The sequence below is a fragment of the Dreissena polymorpha genome, chromosome 7 (assembly GCF_020536995.1).
Source record: "Dreissena polymorpha isolate Duluth1 chromosome 7, UMN_Dpol_1.0, whole genome shotgun sequence".
Lineage (NCBI taxonomy): Eukaryota > Metazoa > Mollusca > Bivalvia > Myida > Dreissenidae > Dreissena > Dreissena polymorpha.
Window position 1 is genome coordinate 63,537,792 of NC_068361.1, and position 22,909 is coordinate 63,560,700.

General features: G+C 34.6%; 1 protein-coding gene across 7 annotated transcripts in view; it reads right to left on the bottom strand.

Moving 5' to 3' along the window:
- Nucleotides 1-22,909, bottom strand: part of LOC127840125 (uncharacterized) — a 49,564-nt gene that overhangs the window by 18,731 nt on the left and 7,924 nt on the right. For all 7 annotated transcript variants that reach the window (XM_052368597.1, XM_052368599.1, XM_052368595.1 and 4 more), the window contains exons 2-3: nt 1,541-2,523; nt 517-884 (exon numbers count right to left, since the gene is read on the bottom strand). In XM_052368597.1, coding sequence (XP_052224557.1) covers nt 526-884; nt 1,541-2,523 — 1,342 coding nt within the window. In that variant the 3' untranslated portion in view covers nt 517-525. The remainder of the gene's footprint in view (nt 1-516; nt 885-1,540; nt 2,524-22,909) is intronic.

Below are 22,909 nucleotides of genomic sequence, written 5' to 3' on the forward strand. Positions count from 1 at the left end.
ATCATAAAATATGGCAAATTAATAAATCTCACATCAAGTGTTACCTTTCTGTAAACATTGCGTAAAATATCAATATATACTCCTCCAAAGATTACTTAAACAATTTCATAATTTATTTAAAAAATATTCATCCATATACATTTCTTACATGGCATGTTTTATAGAAATGAAAGTCTAAAAATAGCCTCAGTTGCTATGTACATGTGCATCTTTGTACAAATATTAAATTTTCAGTTGAAATGCTTTGTTTTTTTATGCGAAGTTTACAAGAATTAAATTTTAGGACCATAATTACACAAATGTTATGACAACAATAACATAATATGCATTAAATGTAATGTTCCAACAAAAACCCTCACATTGTATAATCAGATAACAATATGTGCACATAAATTATTTGTATCTTTAACTACACAAACAATGTTGTATTGTAACATCACACACTACTATGTTCGTATGCTAAACAACACATTGTAATTAAAATACTAATCACTAATTTCAACAACTAATACATACATGTACACACTATTCCACTCTGAACACCAGGATGTTGTCGTCCCAGTCCTGTCCCACAATGATGGTTGATGTTGTGCTAATGTAGCAGACTGACCGTGGGTCCCACACTGCATCCCTCCTCCCTGTAGCCAGAGTGGCCAGCTTACTCTTCCCCTTCCAGCCCACCTGTAGTACATTTTGGGAATAGTCTCCACAGACCAGCACCTGGCCTGCAGGGGTCACATGTAGACAACGTGGGTACTCTAGTGCTGGGAATGTGTATGTAGCCAGGAGTGTGCCATCCCTGGCCAGGGTGAGAAGCTTCTGCTGCCTGTATCTGCTGATGATGTACAGCCTGTCCCCTGTGGGACTCACAGCACACTTCACTACTGCAAAACAGAGTAACATCAAGATATTGAATTACTGTCAATGTTAAATAATCTTATTAAACATACTGCAGTGATATTGTATTACGCAAATGTTGTTATAATAGGCCTTTACACATCTAAAATATATGCATACATTTCAATGATTCAATAGTTAAGCGTGACAATAAACTTCAGTAGCAGAGCTATTGTGTTAACGTTTGACATGTTGAAATGCGACTGGTGAGTTAGATATGAATTGAAGCAAAACAATTACGCAGATGAAAACAAATACACATACTGAATACTTCACTACTCATGTTTATAAATCAATATTTCAGAATCTTGTTTTGGCTACAATGTACTGTAGCATTCAAAGGGCACATTTGAATTAAATAACAAACATTTTATAATACATCAGCGGGTTTTCTGCTATTACATCTGAATTTGATTTTATTATCATCTCACAAAGTATATAACTATAATTTATAAGATTGTTTTTTCAAAATAATAAGAAAATGGCCTAATGGGTCAATATTTGTTGATTAAAAAAATAAATACCTATTGGGTTCATTTAGTGGATAAAAATTCCCAAATTTGTCATTGTATGGATTTAAAATAAAACAATTTGACTAGACATAATACGAATGTTATCAGGATGAATTCACCATGATTCTTACCTGTAACAGATGACCTATCTTCATAGAGTCTGCAGAGCTGTTTGCCATATAGTGTGTACTTGAACAGAGCAGTACCAGAGCAGATAAACAGTTCACCCAGATGGCAGGCAATACCATAACATCCATGTTGTAACTCAAGCTTCCTACCAAAAGTGAGCTGGCTCTGGGTGACTGTAATAAACTGGACATTATGTGTGTTGCTATAATCATCCACAGCCACTGCAACCTCACTGGGTGTGATCTGACACATGTCCCTTACATATTCAGTCACACCACAGTGACTCACCACCTGGTACTGCTGGTTCAGCAGCTTGAACCTCTTATTGCGCCTGTCTGCAACCAGCACCTGCCCATCACTCAGAACACACATGCCTATGATAAGACATTTACGTGAATCACTTGGTATTCTCACATTGTGCTTAGTATTACTCTGGACAATTAACACCTTGCCTGACTTTCCCAGCAGAGTCAATGCCTGCTGTATTATATGCTTACATTTTATGCTGGCTATAAGGCAGAGCTCCTTATTATCTCCAATTTTCTGAACAATTTCATGGAATTGTGACAAGTCATTGTGAAGACTGGTGCATTTATGAATAGAACTTGTTACTGACCGTTTAATGCTTATAACTTCATCTTTCATCTCGTTAAGTTCCTTCGCAGTAATATTATCGAATTCATTCATGATAGAAACAACATTTCTACACATCTCTTCTTTTAAATATTGCTCATTTCCGCCTGATTTACCCACAGAATTATTATCACATTCATCTATATCAGTATTTAAATTGCCACGCATTTGTTCTATCATAACTGCACTATGTTCCTTGTATGTTCTCTGCAATGACTTAATGCTGGCCACCTGACTGATCTGCAGGGTTTTAATTTCCACCAGGACAGTTTCCAGCTCCACTGACAGCCCCTCCAGGCCAGTGGGCTGCGAGTTGGTCAGCTCCGAAATCTGGGTCACTTTTCTGCACTGGCTGAAATAAAAAAATTAATACATGTACATACCAAGGAATAGTCAGTGATATTATGTAATGCTTCAAACAAGTATCAAGTGTCAAATAAAAACATACATGGACAATATTTTAACGCTTCTTGGGCTTAATATGGGGGTATATAGATTTGCACTTTTCCATCCATCTGTGTGACTTTTCTGTCATACAGTACAGCCAAAGCGGATCAAACGCATTTTGCGATCCGCGGCGCCAAGGAGAAACGAGTCGATGCCGCGTCAGTCATTGAAGCCGCGTCAGTATGCGGCGGCAAGTCGCATTTCGCCGCGAAACTTCGCATCTGTCCGCCGAGGCATGTAGTAGTGTATTTCACACATAAACAAGGTCACGTAATTATGTTTTCGCACATACAAGTGGTCAAGGCTCCAGCATATAAATTAATTGCATGTTGATTTTGCTATTAAATTTAGGCTGAGAAAATTAGCAGTTTGAAGCCACATCAATAATCAAGACGGTGACGACATATTTGTTGTTTTGTTAATTATCAGCTTATTATAACTATTGTTTGAATATGCGTATATAAACACGTTTTATTTTGTTCATATTATACAGTTAATATCGCTACTAATTACCCGATAATCCCGTATATTCCAGTTTTAAAGCAAATGCTGGTAAATATTTACGATACACAAACATTCTCGATATTTCCTTAAGTATCAAATACATTTTGGCATTTGTTACTACCGTAATCGGTTGTGTATAACGCGCATTTGTGTATAACGCGCATCAACTTTTTGAAGCAAAAAATCGGGAAAAAAAGTTTTTGATGCAAAAAAACTGGGAAAAATTCGGTTCCATACTCCATGGGCTAACAGAAAATCGTTTTATTTACATTGCCGGTCTCGCGCGTTATTTCGAGCGTCTATGCGATATAGATGGTAAGGTTACATTACACAAATATATTTGTGTTTGACAATTTGCAAAATATTCTTTCCAGAATATGCGCGGTCCTGAAAAGGACCTTTGTTGTTGTCTTTGATCGTCTTTATAAGGGTCGTCCGTCTATGTCCGAAACGTCAATATTGTGACTGACAATTAAAAAATTCTGACAATTCAAAGACAATTTCAAGATTCTTTCTCTGTCGATCGCAGTGCTATTCAAGATACGGTAAGTCTAATGACAATTTTTATAATGATTAAAAATGGCAAATGTGCAGTTTTTATTCATGTTGAAGAGTGTTGTTTATTGCTCATTCAGTTGCTCAGTATAATTGACAGGTGACTTTAACGACTCAAACTTCTCAACACCATTACTGACATTACACGCGATAATTAAACAGTGGAGGTGTGATGCCGTCTGCCGGTTCGCATGTTTTGATAATAGCCCAGCTACACAAAACTTGACAGGTGACTCAAATCTTGACAAGACGTATGAAAACGTGTGAACAAACACAACATCAATTTTATTAACACATTTGAAAAGCAATAAAAATAATCATCAATATCGGGAAAGGCCTTGCCGACATACTATTGTAAATCGACAAGTGCCCCAATTAAATTGTGTAACCCTAGTACAGTAGGGTATAATATTGTGGGAATAAACAATAAAATTTAAATAAAAATGGCTTCCTTGTTTTTCATTATCTCCTTCAAATTTATTTGATTTCGATGCTCTGTACGTACCTGAAAAAGATAGAAAATATTAATTTTAACTTTATAACGTTTGTTAATCTATATTCAGATCGTAAATATAATACAATTATTAACATAGTGACAGTTGAATCGACTGGGAACAGAATGGTCCGAGTTACCGTAACTGGGTAACTGACAGGGAAAAAATGTTTTGGCATGCCTGTTGTTGTGCATAACGCGCATCAAGTTTTTTATATCAAATTTGGGGGTAAAAAAGTGCGCCTTATACACAACCGATTACGGTATTTATAGAGATGATGAAATAAAGTCTAATCGGGGTGTTTTTTTTTTCCACTGAACACGCGATTTATGCCTGACGTGATGTTCATGTATTTATACAACACAAAATACACCCAAACTTTCCAAACGACGTTCTACATGTCTGCATAATTTTCGCGCGCTTTTTATGAAACAAAGGATATTTTAGCACTGTTTATTTGACGCTAGAATTTGCCAAAGGTCGATTAGCATTAAAGTTCGGAAGTGTGTTTCGGATTACAAATTTAATAATGATAATCGAAAGAAACATTAACAGTTGCGCGTAATTAATTCTACGCTACACATACATGTATGTACATGTAGGTGGATATCTTTTCACTTGATCCGCCGCGTACGGATTATGTTTGTGCCACGTTAGCTGTGCTGTATATAACTCAACATGTATTCCTGCAACTTTACAAGTACAGTAACCAGGCATGTGAGCTAATCCGCACCTCTATAAGTTGTTCTGTTGTTTTCATCATAATTGTAGTAATGTCTAATATTTATACAAAAATGACATTTTAAAATATGTGTAGAGGGTAAAATAAACAGTATTGCTAGAAGAGGACTAACACTTTACATAAATATTTATCATTGTGTAATTTTACCCACATGCATAGTTTGATATGTCTTTTTTCAACATACCCAGAGTTATGGCCCCTGTTAATCAAAGAAATCACATTTAAAATTGTGTTGTGAGTAACTCAGAGTACAGCTGATAGAGGGATGAACTAATCTTAAAGCATTACCCACCATGTGAAATTATGCACCTTGATATTTTAATTTTTTTTTACATAAGAAGAGTTATGTGACAATCCCTTTAACCAAACGATATTTGTTCAATTGTGAGAAGCGTTACTCAAATAGAGGGATACTTCTACAGTAACATAATTGTCAGGTTAACGTGTGCAACTCCATATATTTGTTCATAATTGTTTGACATTAGTGCAGTTGTGGGACAAGTTGGATTGTAGAGGTATCCATGTACTAAGAATACATTTCTAGTAGTTTATATTGTTTTCAGTTTTAGTATCATTGTACACCTTGACCACACTATCCATAATAACACATGCAAAAAAAGACCTTTAATGCTCTTCAATCCCACAAAAAACAAGCATGACGTATATTTAATGACTATTCCCAAACTCAGTATGTACAATCTAGCCTGTGATAAGCGACATATGACATGCAACCTGGTCTACTACATTTGTATCTCCCCATATTTGTTGTTGTTATTTAACCTATTGTGATTATTTTGCTTTTGTTGTTGTCACCTGATCTATTCGTGGAAAAGTAAAGATGCCATTGTTAAATGTTTGAATGGTCAGGTTAGCGTGTGCAACTCCACATGTTTGTTCAAAATGTTCCTTATTATTTTTGAATTATCATCCAGAAACCATTTTACTATTTCCAGTCACTGTGACCTTGACCTTTGACCAAGTGACCTGAAAATCAATAGGGGTCATCTGCCAGTCATGATCGATGTACCTATGAAGTTTTATGATCCTATGCGTAAGCTTTCTTGAGTTATCATAAGAAAACCATTTTTCTAAGTTGAGTCACCGTGACCTTGACCTTTGACCTAGTGACCTTAAAAGCAGTAGGGGTCATCTGCGAGTCATGATCAATGTATCTATGAAGTTTCATGATCCTAGGCATAAGTGTTCTTGAGTTATCATCCGGAAACGATTTTACTTTTTCAGTCACTGTGACCTTGACCTTTGACCTTGTGACCTGCAAATCTATAGGGGTCATCTGTCAGTCATGATCAATGTACCTATGAAGTTTAATGATCCTAGGCCTAAGCGTTCTTGAGTTATCATTCGGAAACCATCTAGTGGATGGATGGACGGACCGACCTACCAACATGTGCAAAACAATATACCCCTTCTTATTTGTAATTTAACCAATTGTGATTTTTTTCTTTTGTTGTTGTCACTTGATCTATTCGTGGACAAGAAAAGATGCCATTGTAAAATATGTTAAAGGATCCAAGAGATTGGCCTATTGTATATTTATTTGTGATATTGACATTTCTTACAGTAGCAAGTCTAAAGTCAATGATTTTTGCAAAGTTGGGAAATACACTGTAACTCCAATATAGCGCGGTCAATGGGGTCCAAGCCGCGAAACAGCGTTATAACGGATCCGCATTATAGGTTTTGAGCTCATTTACTGCAGGGCACTATGAAAAAAACAGGTATAGAATAGCCTATAATATAGGTCATGTATATTGCCATGCTGTGTTGACGCAAATACATGCATATAAACCGAATCGTATCGATAACAGTATACATACCGCTTTTCTTATGTGCACATTTATCCGATAATCCAATAAAATTGCAACATCACTTAAAAAATAATAATTTTGAACATTAATGACGATATATGTTTAAGAAATTCGTAAACACAACCGTACGCATATATGCCATTTTCAGAAATGTTAAGAGTACAGTGCATTATGGGGCAGAGCTTTTATTGGACGAGCGACTTTAAATTTAGATTGAATGCAATACGACTCATGTACAAAAAATTGTTTTATTGCGTCATACGCATGCAAAAAACGTGTTTCCCGGGGACTTTCTAATACCGCGCGAAAATGAAAGTGAAACTCTGTTAACAATTGCCGGTACACTGCGTTCGCATGTAAATAAATCGTCTGCATTATTTAATTTCTTATACACGAACTGAAAGATTAAATGACATAATACTAGAATGATAATGAAATGACAGAAAAAGTTGTTTTATACAGTAGGCAGTATATTTCACAGCCGCTCATTTAATATAGTCAAAATGCAACCATATCAAAGCAAGAATGTTTCAATCGTTTTGAATTACTTGAATTGTATAACTATCCCGCTTGCGCTTAACTTATGAAAATTATCGAATTGAACTGCTCTGATGAGGAATACATGTAATAAACACTGACACGCGAGTTTTTCACACCTTTATTGACATTACACAACAAATTAACACCAATTAGCTGTCGATGTTGTTTAACCTCGAGGCGATTATAATCGGTTCAACGAACGGTAGAATAAAGCAATCCACATGACTGTGATTGCCGCCATCTTTGAATTGTCTGAAAATACATGAAGTTGCATAATACGGATTTGAATCAGAAATCAAATGGAAGGTTGGAGAAAAAATGGGATCCAAGCACCCTCCGCGTTATATTGGATTCAGCGTTATAACGGAGCGCTTTATATTGGAGTTACAGTGTACACATGTATGAATAATATTTTGCAATTAACTTTATACTACACACATTAAAAACAAGTGTTCTGCAGTCGGAGACATATGCCCACTTATTGTGACAGTGACCTTTACCTTTGACCTAGTGACCCTAATTTCGATAGGGGTCATGATGACATATATTACACCTTTGACTTGGCCTGTAGAGAAGATTTTGAAAATAATTCAACTATGTTAGTCTATATCAATTATGTGACAGTGGAGCATTTCCACTTTAGGAACTCAGGAAAATAACTAGAACAGTATTTTTAGTGGAACACATTTGGATTTCACATACGACATATCAAAGCTGTAGGTTTAAAGCGGGTATATACGATTTTGTCAAATATTTATGAATTTATATAAACTGTTTAAAAAACTTATTATATATATATTTCAATATAAATTAAAATAAAAGTTAAGTGTCGAAAAATGCGAAATAAGCCAGATATTTAATTCTGAAATCGAAAACAGCTGTACAGCCGAATTCGCCAGCATATATACCATACATGTACGATGTGCATCTAAACTTAGTTTAACAGTTTATTTGAATTCCTGCAACGATATCTATTCATACGACACACGATACGACACACGAACACTATCTCCGATCCTAATACAAAGACGAATGCTTCGGTTATCGTAGGAAAATATGTACGTCATTATCGGCTCGGGGCGCTAATTTGTCTTTGCTGCATTTTATGAAATTCGGCTTTAATGTATAATTTTTCTTGCCTATTTTGTGTTTTTGTAACATATTTTATCAATATTATTACAATTAAACACATATTAAAAAACGTATATACCCGCTTTAAAAGAAGAAGTTATTATGGTTAATAAATCTATATGGCCATATTTTTTCCCAAGGGATGCATTTAAACATTTTGGTACAGGCCTCTACCAGCTGTGACATACCAAATATTTGGTCTGAGACTTATGAATCATATTTTTTAAGTCATAAGTCTTTATTAAATCATCAGACCACTGGGGCGTGGCCAGTTTTGACATGAGGGGCATGATTAGAACAAAACTTGTAGAGGACAACTAGATGATAACTATCAAAGCACTGTCACTTGTTGTTTCAGTATAGAAGATTGTGTTAGTTATGTTTTTCATCAGTTTTCATAGACCCCTTGGGCCCAGATTTGACAGAATGGGCGTGATCTGATTAAGCTTGGTAAAAGATGGCTGCATCATGATGATCAACAAAACTGTAACATATCAAATGCCTGACCTTGTGGTTTTGGAAATATCTGTACAGTATAGTATTTAGAGTCAATATAAATTATGTCACGGCGTGACTAGTTTTGACCCCTGATGGTCATAATTTGAACCAACCAAGCAGAGGACCTATATATGATGTTACACCACAAATATTAAACCTTGACCATTCCAGTTTCAGAGGATACAATTTTTCATGCAATTAATATTTAATTTAATTCTAAATTTACAATTAATTCTGCTGATTTCATTTGCAGTTGACACAAATGCTGTTTTTCTTTTACGCGTTTCATGTTTTGTTTGCGTGACTTATGATGTAGCACGACAACATAATAAATGTTATATATTGCCAGGTAGTGTGTGAGGGTGGGGGCGGGGCGGGCAGCATAAGATAAGAATTTGTAATTAATAAAAGTACAAGAAAGAGTTACAAGTAAATCTTTAAACAATTAATTTAAAGCAGAACAGTATACTCATGCCCTTTGACCTTGAGCTGCAAGTTTTCACCAAGGATCACCTTATTAATGAGTGACACATGGTATGGACGAGGAAGATATTCCGAAGTTAAATTAAAATCCTTCCAGGCATGTTTATGTTACAAGTTAGTCTCATTTATAAGACGCACAAAGAATTTAGAGATACTTTTCTATGGGCTAAATTCTTTGGAACGTCTCATCGTTGAAGGACCTTTTTTGTGGTGGAAACCAGAAATTTTAAATTTTCATCAATTAGCGTAAAATTGCAAAATAACATTACCAACTCATTCAGTTTTAATTCAGAAGTCCATTTTTACATCAAATATCGTCGATTCAAAGTTAGAAAGGCATAAATTCTTCAGTTTAACTTCTACTTAAATCGCAAAACAATCACTGACCTGTTGCCATGTCATGAAACTGATTTAAATATGAACCAATCACAAGAAGGCATTACGGTGTAACGTGTACGCGTAATTTTATTTAACATGAGCTTTTAACACCGACTTTTACCTAACTAGATCTAGTATGCTAATCTTTGTCTATTTAATAAGCATATGTTCAAAAAAGATATCGTGCAGTTTTAATGCATGTCTTTTTCGCACCTCTTTCTGTGTTAATAATGTTTGATGTACTTACATTCTACGTTACATAGGACGGTATACTGTATGATCTGTATCAATATTATTTATGTACAGTATGAAAATAAAAGATGTTATTTATTTCAGAACTTTTTAATTGTCACCTTAGAATAAAAACAATTCTAAATTAATCCAGAAAAGTATGATAACATTGGTTTACTATGTAACACTCTGCAGCACAACTGACAAACGCAAACTGTATTTTACGCTGTTTATTCTTCCGCATTTAAACCAGATGCTTTACATGAGGTAGTGTTATCAATTTATATCTACACAGCGAGTAAATCGAGAGATATTGAATAGTGGTTGGATTTAAATTAATCAGGCATGCAAAATTCAAAATGTCATTACATAATTTTTACGGAACATTATTGAGAAATGAATTATCTACACAGGTATGTAAATATTATTGCAATCTGTTGATATTAAGTGTCTTATATCAGGGCTTGAATGTTGCGCACACAATCCTTGCGCAACAATATAGACAAAGAAGGAAAAATTCCCACCATTTATCGAATGGTTCAGCCGTTGGACGCTCCAAATATTACCAATATAACAAGGGCTGTTTGTAAAACATGCATGCCCCCCATATGGGTTCTCAGTTGTAGTGACAGCCATTTTTGTTAAATATGTTTTTTGTCACTGTAACCTTGACCTTTGACCTAGTGACCTGAAAATCAATAGGGGTCATCTTCGAGTCATGATCAATGTACCTATGAAGTTTCATGATACTAGCAATAAGCGTTCTTGAGTAATCATCCGGAAACCATTTTACTATTTTGGGTCACCGTGACCTTGACCTTTGACCGAGTGAGCTCGAAATCGATAGGGGTCATCTGCAAGTCTTGATCAATCTACCTATCAAGTTTCATGATCCTAGGCATAAGCATTCTTGAGTTATCATCCAGAAACCATTTTACTATTTCGGGTCACCGTGACCTTGACCTTTGACCTGAAAATCAATAGGGGTCATCTGCCAGTCATGATCAATGTACATATGAAGTTTCATGATCCTAGGCATAAGCGTTCTTGAGTTATCATCCGGAAACCATTTGACTATTTTGGGTCACCGTGACCTTGACCTTTGACCTTGTGACCTGAAAATCAATAGGGGTCATCTGCCAGTCATGATCAAACTACCTATCAAGTTTCATGATCCTAGGCATAAATGTTCTTGAGTTATCATCCGGAAACCATTTTACTATTTCGGGTCACCATGACCTTGACCTTTGACCTAGTGACCTGAAAATCAATAGGGGTCATCTGCGAGTCATGGTCAATCTACCTATCAAGTTTCATGATCCTAGGCATAAGCGTTCTTGAGTTATCATCCAGAAACCATTTTACTATTTCGGGTCACCGTGACCATGACCTTTGACCTAGTGACCTGAAAATCAATAGGGGTCATCTGCCAGTCATGATCAATGTACCTATGAAGTTTCATGATCCTAGGCCTAAGCGTTCTTGAGTTATCATCCGGAAACCATTTTACTATTTTGGGTCACTGTGACCTTGACCTTTGACCTAGTGACCTGAAAATCAATAGGGGTCATCTGCGAGTCATGATCAATCTACCTATCAAGTTTCATGATCCTAGGCATAAGCGTTCTTGAATTATCATCCGGAAACCATTTTACTATTTCGGGTCACAGTGACCTTGACCTTTGACCTAGTGACCTCAAAATCAATAGGGGTCATCTGCGAGTCATGATCAATGTACCTATGAAGTTTCATGATCCTAGGCCTAAGTGTTCTTGAGTAATCATCCGGAAACCACCTGGTGGACGGACCGACGGACTGACCGACTGACCGACCGACTGACCGACATGTGCAAAGCAATATACCCCCTCTTCTTCGAAGGGGGGCATAAAAAGTAGCTTAATATTTGAGAGCGTCAACAAGTTGGACGTAGCGGTGAAAATGATAAATAAGATTCAAATTAACAACGGATATCATATGGTTTTTATGGAATAATTTAATGTGTGTGTCAATTAACACAAAATACTACGTTTCAAATAAAAAACAACAAACATTTATTAGAAATTTGCACAGTGATTGTGCGTCACGGAAACCAGTGTTGGAAAGTTCACAAAGTTAAAGCATTTAAGATGAGTATCGTTCGAAAATGGAAAGAGACAAACATGATTTGATTTATATGTTAGTGGATCTGTGTATACTCAGATTCATATGCATATTCTGCTTTATTATGTTTGTCACGCTGTTCAGTTTACTGTACAGGGGTTTTTCTGCCTATTTTGGGAAAAGGAGTCTGATCAAATTGGGAATTTTTTATCGACAAAATTGGTCATTTTGGGAATTTTTGCTTCGATGAAACGGCTCATTTGGGAAAAAATTGTGAATTAGTCATGCTTAAATCATTCAGTGGTTTAACTAATAAATTTGTTTTTATTTGGTTATTTTGTCTTCTTGATGTAAACAGATGCAATATTGGGCATGTTCAACGTTAACCCTTTGCATGCTGGGAAATTTGTCATCTGCTAAAGTGTCGTCTGCTGAATTTCTAAAATTAGCCATTTCTCTTATTTTTTTCAAAGAATACTATCAGAACAGCAAACAGTTTGGATCCTGATGAGACGCCACGTTCTGTGGCGTCTCATCTGGATCAAAACTGTTTGCAAAGGCCTTCAAAATTCGGTTCCAGCGCTTAAAGGGTTAATTCAATTACTGCAGTTTTGTTTTTCAGTTACAGTTACACTCTGTGATAAGAACTGAACATTCAAAACCTTATAGCAAATATTTTTGACCAAAACAAACACTGGTTAGTCACACAAGTTATAAGACACTTCATTCCTTAAAAAAAAAAAAAAAATTTTTTTTTTTTTTTTTTTTTTTTGGAAATTGGGAATTTTTTTTGTAATTTCGGTTTGGGATCGGGTCCGTTTGCTTTGGGAGTGCCTCCGTTGTCCGGAGGCGCAGACAGTGCTGAAAAACCCCTGCTGTAATAGCATTGAAATGAGGATGTAATGTGCAAGATATTGAAAGGTAAACACATTAAATATATTATTTTAACTCCATTTAATACATCATTAACACAGCAAAAACACTAAAGTGTGTTTGTTAATATTTTTTAATGTTTTCACCATATGATATTTAATTTAAAAAATTATTTGTTAATGTTTTCACCATATGACATTTAATTAAAAAAATTCTGAATTAAATTAATACTCTTGAAGAGGTTATGATTAAATGGTGTATATAAGAATCTATAGATTATTGCAAGTTTAATATGCATGTGGAAGGATATTAACTATATGCTGTCTTCATTGTAAGAAGACATTAAAGCAGCACTTAATAATATAAAAATGCTGTCAAACATGCACTATTTCATGGTTTATCGCGCTAATTTTCCCAATCCAAATGGCACAAGCTATAACAAAAAAAAAGCAAAAAATCACTGTGCGTCCATTAAAAATTAGTTGTACCAGATTTCTATGTATTATTGTTTCAATACAGAGGAAGAACTAATTCTTTACAGATTTTACGAATTATTTAAGCAATTTTCTTCTGGGCAAACAAAATCTGGGTAGAATTAAATCTGGGGAGTCTTGAACTAAAATGGGAGAATGGAATTCTGTGCCGAGTAAAATCTGTACAAAACTTCTGTTCAGAAAAAGTAGCGAAATGTAAAATAAAATATATAGACTGTAAATATAAACATTTTTAGCTGATCTATTTTTTTAAATATGAGCTATTGTCATCACCTGAGCCTCGACGTCTGCATCCACTTTTCTCATAAAGTATCAAAGCTATTGCATTCAAACATGGCACACTAACTTACTATCATGAGGGGACTGGGCAGGCAAAGTTAGATAACTCTGGCAGGGCTCGAATTTAACTTTTTCTTCTACTTGCAAAACATTGCGAGCAGCTTTAATACTAACTCGCAAAATCAAAAACATTCTCACAAATTTTGCTTGAAACAATTTTATTTCCGTTGTTTTTTTTCTAACTCCATAGTTAACTTTGCTTTATCTTTTGTGTTGTTATTTCAGTATTGTTGCATTTTTTTAATAAGCTCATTTTGTCCATTTAATTATGTTCAAGTTGGGAGTAATGGATACTTCTATAATGTTATGGCTGGTCACACAGTGACCTCTGATAAATACCAGGTGCAGGCCATCTCTCCCAAGAGTACCTCTGCATTTCTGCTAATTGCCATAAATCTCTAAATTTCTGCAATTTCCAAAAATTTGCATATTTGCGAAAATTTGCATTTTGGCGAAAATTTGCATATTGGCAAAAATTTGCATATTAGCGAAAATTTGCATACAGCCTTATTTGAATAGTATATAAAGAAGGTTTTGAAGATTAAAAAGGAGTTCAGGAGGGAAACGGGTGGATGCTTTAAATATATATTGTTGAAAACTTGTGTCTTGAAATCAATACTTAAATGTTTTATATATACTTTTTGTTACTAATCATAAAAGTGTATTTCTAGTGTGCTTTCTTGAATAATGTGTGATTGTGAAATAAAATTAGTAGAAGACATTTGAGTTTGGATTTAATAATTGTTCACAAATTGAACGTGGACTGGTGGCAGCAATTAAATTTACCGCTGTTTGCCCAAACTAATCCATGTTGTTTTGGGCCATGCGATAAAACTGACCGTGGGGAGAAAACGGTTACAGTATGTGGGCAAAAAGAAACTAGTTATTTTTCACTTCAACGCCATGCCTGTTCAAGTTCAATGAACACGTGTAAATTAGTAGACTGTTTCACGTTCTTTGTACCAATACCATCCGCGTATCTGTACTATAAGTATACAAGTCTACATACAAGGTGCGCGCTTCTGCATTCGGGTATTGGGACATTCTATAAATTGACCTACGGTTTAGGGTTCACGACGTCAAGCGCATTTAGCAATATTACTTATAGTTTTTCCACTATTTCTTTACTTGCCAAAAAATACTAGTGGCTTAAAACTTAACTCACAATCTGTATTTTGCACTCGCATTTTGCGAGTGTGCAAGTGTTAATTTCGAGCCCTGTCTGGCTGGCATTTTGACAGAATTATGTGCCCTTTTTATTCTTAGAATATTGCAAATGTTGTTACGTTTTGTGTTTAGGTCCACTTTTCTCATAAAGTATCAAAGCTTTTGCATTCAAACATGGCACACTTACAATCATGAGGGGACTGGGCAGGCAAAGTTACATAACATTTGCTGGCATTTTGACAGAATAATGTGCCCTTTTTATTCTTAGAATATTGCAAATTTTGTTAAGTTTTGTGTTTTGGTCCATTTTATTCCTAAAGTATAAAAGCTATTGCTTTCATACTTGCAACACTTATTCACTATCATAAGGGGACTGTGCAGGCAAAGTTATGTAAAATAAAATAATTAATTCTTCAACATCCTGTTAAGAAATAAATCCCTACAGTCTTCGAAATTAGCTTTGAAAAGGCCAGTCGGGCCAGTCACTTAAGAATTTTTACATGCCCAACATATTTTTTACATGCCCAAACTTTTTTAACCAAAATTATAACAAATCACAACATTTTAACACTTACATGCTACACATAGTAAAGCAGAACATTTGTTTCAATAGTAGTGAATACAATTACATCTAATCAATCACTAGAATTAAGACGGTCGATCGTTACACCAGTGCTCTTAAAAAGAGCTTTCTCTGGTGTCCTCGTACCATTTCTTGGCTTCCTTTTTCTCTAAATCATTGTCAATTTTCTATTTTGGAAGTGCTTTATCGGGCTTAGCCCCATCAACATACCTAAGATACTGCCTCTATGTCGACTATGACATTTGTTTACATTGACAAAAACGGAAGCGTATTACTTGATTGAAATAATCGATTCAAAAAGCATCTTCTCGATTAATGTCTAGAGAAACCATCCATAAGAAACGAATGTGACTGAACTGCATCGGTCAAAAACAATAACGATGATGTGTGCAAGCAGGTGCTTGTTGTTAAACCAATCAAATTTCATTGTTTTACAACTTACGGCAAGGTGTTTGTTCGCAAAATTGAAAAATAGATCTGCAAATATCAAGAACCGCTTACGATTTTTTTTTTATTAACTGTCAATTGGCTTCAATAATTTACATGCCTGGCGGGACACAAACGTGAATTTTTGTATGTGCCCAGCAGTAATTTTACTCGCCACAAACGATCGGGCGTGTGCTAATTTCGAAGACTGTCCCTATATACAACACACATTATTGCATCAGGGCTTTTTTTCCAGATTTCCTCCCTGGTGAAAAATGAGTCGCAAACTTTTGAAAATGGTGAAAAACGAGTCGCAAACTTGTACAAATTGTGAAAATAAGTTGGTAAAGAAATAGTATAAGCATGTTTAATACTTTCATAATATTGAAATGTCTTTAAATAATGCATTAAAATAATATTTTCATTGTCTTTTAATTGACACTTTTTTTCAACAACCTGTACGAAATTTCTATGCAAATTCTGTATAGAGTCTGTACAAAATCTGCCCAGAATCAAGACAGAATTCCTTTTTTCTGTACAAAGAGGACACAGACCCAGAATATACCTTGAAATCTGTACAGTTTTTCTAAGCAGAATTACAATGAAGCAGAATTTTATCTGTAAAGATTATTACACCAGACAGAATTTTAACACTTATAATTTTTACAAGACAGATTTTTAGCACTTTGCATTTTAGCAAGGCAGAATTTCTGTACTTGGTAGAAAAATGAGGCAGAATGTTGGATTCAACATTTCAAAATGGGACTTGTATAATTTAAGAAACAGGCTTCTGATTTCAGTTTCTTATTGTTTATTGCAGGAAACATTTCTCTATTCACTGAAAACTAACAGTAATGTTCAATTCATACGATAGTTAAAATGACCACAAAATACAGCATATTATTAATTAGCAAAAAAAACAACAGCAGTATTGTTCATACCATAAGGAACATGGAAAGTTACAATTTAATCCAACAGGCTTAAAGAAAAATCTACAATGGAATGAAATAAGGTTTAATTTTTGTACAAAATTTTTATTCTTTGCTTATTGCTGGATAAATTGTCCCAAAATACTGAAAATTGCTAAAACATATTGTCTGCTGTTTCTCAGCAGTGACATTTTAAATGATATCCAAGATAGAGAGAGATCCAATTACCCAAGTTTACCCAAACGCCAGTGGCAGGTGTGATAAATTTACTCCTATTTCAGCACATTAACTTTACTTGGCTCTTGTTTTATGAAAATATTCATTTGAATGCGAGTGCTTTAACATAACAAAATTTGTGACAAAAAATAAAAATACCATTATAAATATGAACAATTAAGACATAACCTTATTAAAGTGTTGTAATATATATGGTTTAAAGATGTTTGGTTTAGTCTACTTTGAAAAGGTGGTTTAGTCTACTTTGAAAAGAATAGTACACTTGTAAGTGTGCGACAAAATCTCAGAGACTTGACATTCGAAGTTTTCAAGCGAAAAGCAAAATGTTCCATGAAATGGGGCGCAGAAGACTATGAGGAAAGAATTATCATTACCAGAGGTATGTTAAAATTTGCTTTTTCTTTCATCAAAATATGTATTTAATCTGTTGACAATATTTGGCTTTGTTTGTAAATTAGTTTAAAATTGAAACTTTGGTTGTGCATATTCAACTTATAATGCATAAATCATAACTTCCTATTTTGTGTAACAATGACCTTGACCTTAAAACGCCTGGTCCCCGAATGAATTCCTATGCTAGGTCTGTATGTAAGCAATGAATCTACATACAAAAGATATATGCAGTATCGCCATCCAAACTCAAGTTATTGAGCAGAACTTTTTTTTAGTTCACCTTAGCACGAAATGCTCATGGTGAGCTATATGATGTCAGTCTATGTATGTATATATAAGATCTTTTAAGGAAGCTTTTAGATCACCTGAGCACAAGGTTTTTCTTATTGTAAACTTTTGTGATTGCCTTTTATCCATTGTGCCTCAAACATTTACCATGTAAACACTGTTGTGGAAATATTTAATGTAAAATCTTTATGAAACTTGTTTTGAACATATTTTTCAAATAATAGCACTTTTGCTCATCTTAAAAAAACAACATTTGTTTTAATGGTAATACGCCAAGTAGGGAAATGGTTCCTATACAAACAAAAACATAGACACCAAGGTAATTCTTTGATCTTGTATTGCTATAATGAAATCTTCTGAACACAAGTGACAAACTGCACAAATCAGTTGAGTTACTTTGGGTCTTAGGTACTGGTAAGCTTACTATTTTCCTTTGACCCTCATGTTATTTGCATTAGCAGGCAAGTTAATAAAGATTAATGATTATAATTTTCCAGATGGTTCAACTGATGGAACATAATCCAACCACAATAAAAAGATTTGGATTGCGCAAGTTTTGCAGTGCTGCCTTTTACCTGATGGTGAAACTAGTGCCGGGTATGTAAGGTATTAAAGTAAAAGTTTTATTGTATCATCATAAAGCATACATAACTTTGACAAATGCTTCAATTCAACCTTTGATTAGCAATGTTCACAGATTTTGATTTAGATCAACGTCTGTCTTAAAATATATATTTTTTAGTTAAGTGGAATGAAGTGCTTTCATTTTTTTTAAACAGCAATAAATCCGAGTCAGGTTCTGGCGGGGAACAAGCATTTAACATAATGAAACAGTGGTAGGAATTTTATTTAAATTTATGACCAGGTTTTCAAAGAAAAGTAAAAATGAGATTATTAAATGCGGGTAGGGCGTATCTTGTCAATAACTTAAGTTTGCCTAAACTCAATTGATGACCTTGCATTGAGGCCAAGATAGGGATTGCATACAGAGCCCAAATGTGTCACTAAAAATAAAAAAGGTTAACTTGAGCTTGGATGGAGGTATTGGACACAAATTGTGTGTTAGCTTTATCCTTTTTACAGCCATTCTCACCCTTCCTCTGAGTTGTCTGTTACTCAACTTACTGACATTAGTTTCACTATTTGGTATAAGCACTTGGTCCTGGTAAACCAGCTATTCCAGGATACTGGGAGTTGGTTAACTTACCGCAATGATATGACAGCATATTGTTGATATGCTGTTGACAACAGCCAATAATCCAACAAAATCAAACAATCATGCAAACGTAGAAAATTTAGTTGTTTTCAGTTAAAGTCGGATCAAGGTCAAAGTAACATTTACTACATACCGAAAAACTATTGGGATCACATTTTAACTTTGGGTCTAATTAATACTAGAATCAAACAATAGTTTGAAATTCAATTGGATGTTTGTGCTATAAGTGAATTTTGTTGGGCTGGCACTTGATGTTTGATGTCTTTATTACAGGTATGGCATTATTGTTGTAAATCACAAAAGTTTTGAAACTGAGTAGTTAGAATAAATTGGTTTCACCATGTATCAGTTTTTTAGCTCGGCTGGTTTCGGAGAAAACCCGAGGTATTGTCATAGCCAGCTCGTCGTCCGGCATCAGCCTTTCCGACGTGCTTAAACCTTGACATTTTGCTCTAAAATCAAAGTGCTTCCACCTACAACTTTGAAACTTCATATGTAGATGCACCTTGATGAGTTCTACACGCACACCCATTTTTGGGTCACTAGGTCAAATGTCAAGGTCACTGTGGCCTCTAAAAAAAAAATATATATCTGACAAGCTTTTATTTATTCAAAACTGCACCCGCAGCCGAGCGTTGGCACCTGTTATGCGGTGCCCTTGTTGAGGAATGATATAAATATGTAAATGTGTAAACATTTATTTTTTTCCGATAGGTTGTGTCTGGATGTGGTGCAAAGACCACAGCAAAACAGTGCCAGATGACACCTCCTTCAACAAGGCAGTGACACTCCAAATAGACTACTCCAGGAAATAAATAAAATCATCTTGTTTAAATTGAGACTAAAAATAGGGGGGTGTAAGATTTTTTAATTTTTACCTTGTCATAATGTGATCAATTCAACAACAACAAAAATATTGGTACTGTCAGTATATTTCATGGTGTACATTTTATTGTTTATATTTTATAATCTCATTAAAAAAAATGTTATTTATTGATGTTCTGTTTATTTTGCTTTTTCTTCCTGCATACATTTTTTGTACAGAAAATTTTCTGTACAGAATTAAACAGATTTTATTCTGCACAGAATTCTATTCTCACATTTTGGTTCTCCCCAGATTTAATTCTGCCAGATTTTTTTCTGCCTCATACAAATTCTTGTTTTATTGCTCAATCAAGCAGCGATAATCCAATATCCTGTGTATTACAAAAACACAAACTTTTCATAAACACGTGTCTGTCAAAACAATATTTGTATACGTCAGTTAACATGTCGAAGTAATTCTCGTATATGATCTCGGAAACGGGACTTGCTTTAAACATTAACCATTACGATATTAATTTTCATAAGATTTGCTAAAAACAAATGAGAACCAAACAAACATACACAAACAACACAAAATATTTATAATTATGACAAATTAAATGGAAAAAAAACGTTGCTTTATTTTCGAAAAATCACTTTTACTTTCTCCCAATTTCCAGAAAATGACTTGTACATGTTGCATAAAATCTAAATATAGATGACGCTGTAAATTGGTCGTTGTAAAAGAATATGAACTGTACACGGCACTTTGCGTGCAATCAGATACAGTACAATAATTGTTGCAATATTGAAGGAACTAAATTATGAAAATGATACAGTGTTTATTACTTTTATTTTATTCAGGAAAATGTCAAAATCATTTGCGAGATACCCCGATACTCAAATGGAAATTTACTACAAAGCTTTTACAATGTTGTCGGCGCTACGCAGTTTTTGTGTATAAATAAATACACCCACGCCAATTTTCGTGCGCTTTTTGTCAAGACCAACACTGGACACGAAAATATCATGGGCATATACATGTATTTATTTACTGCTACAATTTGTAAAAGGACATGAACTGTACACAATGCGCACACACCACATTTAGTTATTTACGCGTGTTGGACTATCCTTGTCCCGATTGGACACCTATTTCATCAAATCTTTAAATAGAAACATATGCCAAAATTCATTTGATACTTTAGAAAAATGTTGGATGTCTGTGTTAATGAGTTTTCTTGAGCACTTTTGTCGTCAATATTAATCAGAATTTGCATTTGAAAATGGACATTGGAAATATACGGGATTATCGGGTAATGGATAGACACGGAAAAATTCGCATGTATGCGGTAATCGATAGAGACGGTAATAAACGCATGTATCGGGGAATCGATAGACTCGGGCTTATATGCATCTATCGGGGAAAGGATTAACCAATATTTACACTTGTTAACTTATAAGGTATAGAAATCGAGAATAACAAGTCAGGATCGCTCTCGGTTATACTACATCAATCATGCATGTCATGTACTTTTATCAAAATTTCAAATGACTTTCCTATTATATAAACCATGTCTGTTTTAATAGTGTATTGTAAAAACACTAACCCTTCTGTAGAAATTGTCTGTTTCTTTATTGTAATCCCAAATTGCAATAAATCGGGATTATTTGATGTATTTTAAATCTTTTTAACATAGAAATGCGAGTTACACGAAGCCATTTTGTTTGTTTAATGGTGAGGTTGATCAGCCGCGAATACATCGGTTGCACTAAATTCAAAATTTTAATCTATTCACGTTTGTAATCGATTAAAACAAGCAATGACAGTTTAACAATAAGTAAACATAATTTGTGAATTCGGAATAAAAAACAGTGACATCAAATGTATTTATAGATTGTGAAATGGCCGTTTGTGACAATTTTGAGCTCAAAATGTCCACTTGTAGAGTTTGAAACGGCCATTTTTGTAAAAAAATCTCGGCTGTGTTAGATTTGTGAATTGTCTGTGTCAAAATGTCCTTCCACGGCCAGTCTCAAAGATGGAAAAAAGCCCTGATTGCATCACTGTTATATGACATAACAAGAGGGCCATGGGCCCTAAGGCGCTCACCTGAGACCCAAAGGAACTAAACTATTCTGGGAAGGTGGAGTTCAAAATAACAAGGGCTGTTTGTAAAACATGCATGCCCCCCTATATGGGCTATAAGTTGTAGTAGCAGCCATTGTGTGAATACGTTTTTTGTCACTGTGAATGGTGGTGGTGGTGGTGGTAGTGGTGGTGGTGGTGGTGGCAGAAGAAATAGTAGTAGTAGTAGTAGTAGTAGTAGTAGTAGTAGTAGTAGTAGTAGTAGTAGTAGTAGTAGTAGTAATAGAGTAGTAGTAGTAGTAGGTGGTGGTGGTGGTAGCAAAAGTAATAGTAGTAGTAGTAGAAGTAGTAGTAGTAGTAGTAGTAGTAGTAGTAGTAGTAGTAGTAGTAGTAGTAGTAGTAGAAGTAGTAGTAGTAGTAGTAGTAGTAGTAGTAGTAGTAGAGCAGTAGTAGAAGTAGTAGTAGTAGTAGTAGTAGTAGTAGTAGTAGTAGTAGTAGTAGTAGTAGTAGTAGTAGTAGTAGTAGTAGAGCAGTAGTAGTAGTAGTAGTAGTAGTAGTAGTAGTAGTAGTAGTATTAGCAGTAGAAGTAGTAGTAGTAGTAGTAGTAGTAGTAGTAGTAGTAGTAGTAGTAGTAGTAGTAGTAGTAGTAGTAGTAGTAGTAAAAGTAGTAGTAGAAGTAGTAGTAGTAGTAGAAGCAGCAGCAGCTGCAGTAGTAGCAGTAGTAGTAGTAGTAGTAGTAGTAGTAGTAGTAGTATGCATTACAAAAATGCAGTTAGCCTTACATTTGGTAATATTTAAGTATATTACAAGGGAGGCAAATCTGTAACAATAAATTTAAACTTATTGCATTTGTTTCCCATGTAGTGTTTTACCTCCCCTGTCCTGCTTATATTTATATTAATTAACAAAATTAAACATTAACACAATATTTAACATACAAAATATACAAAAAATCTCATATTCTGATA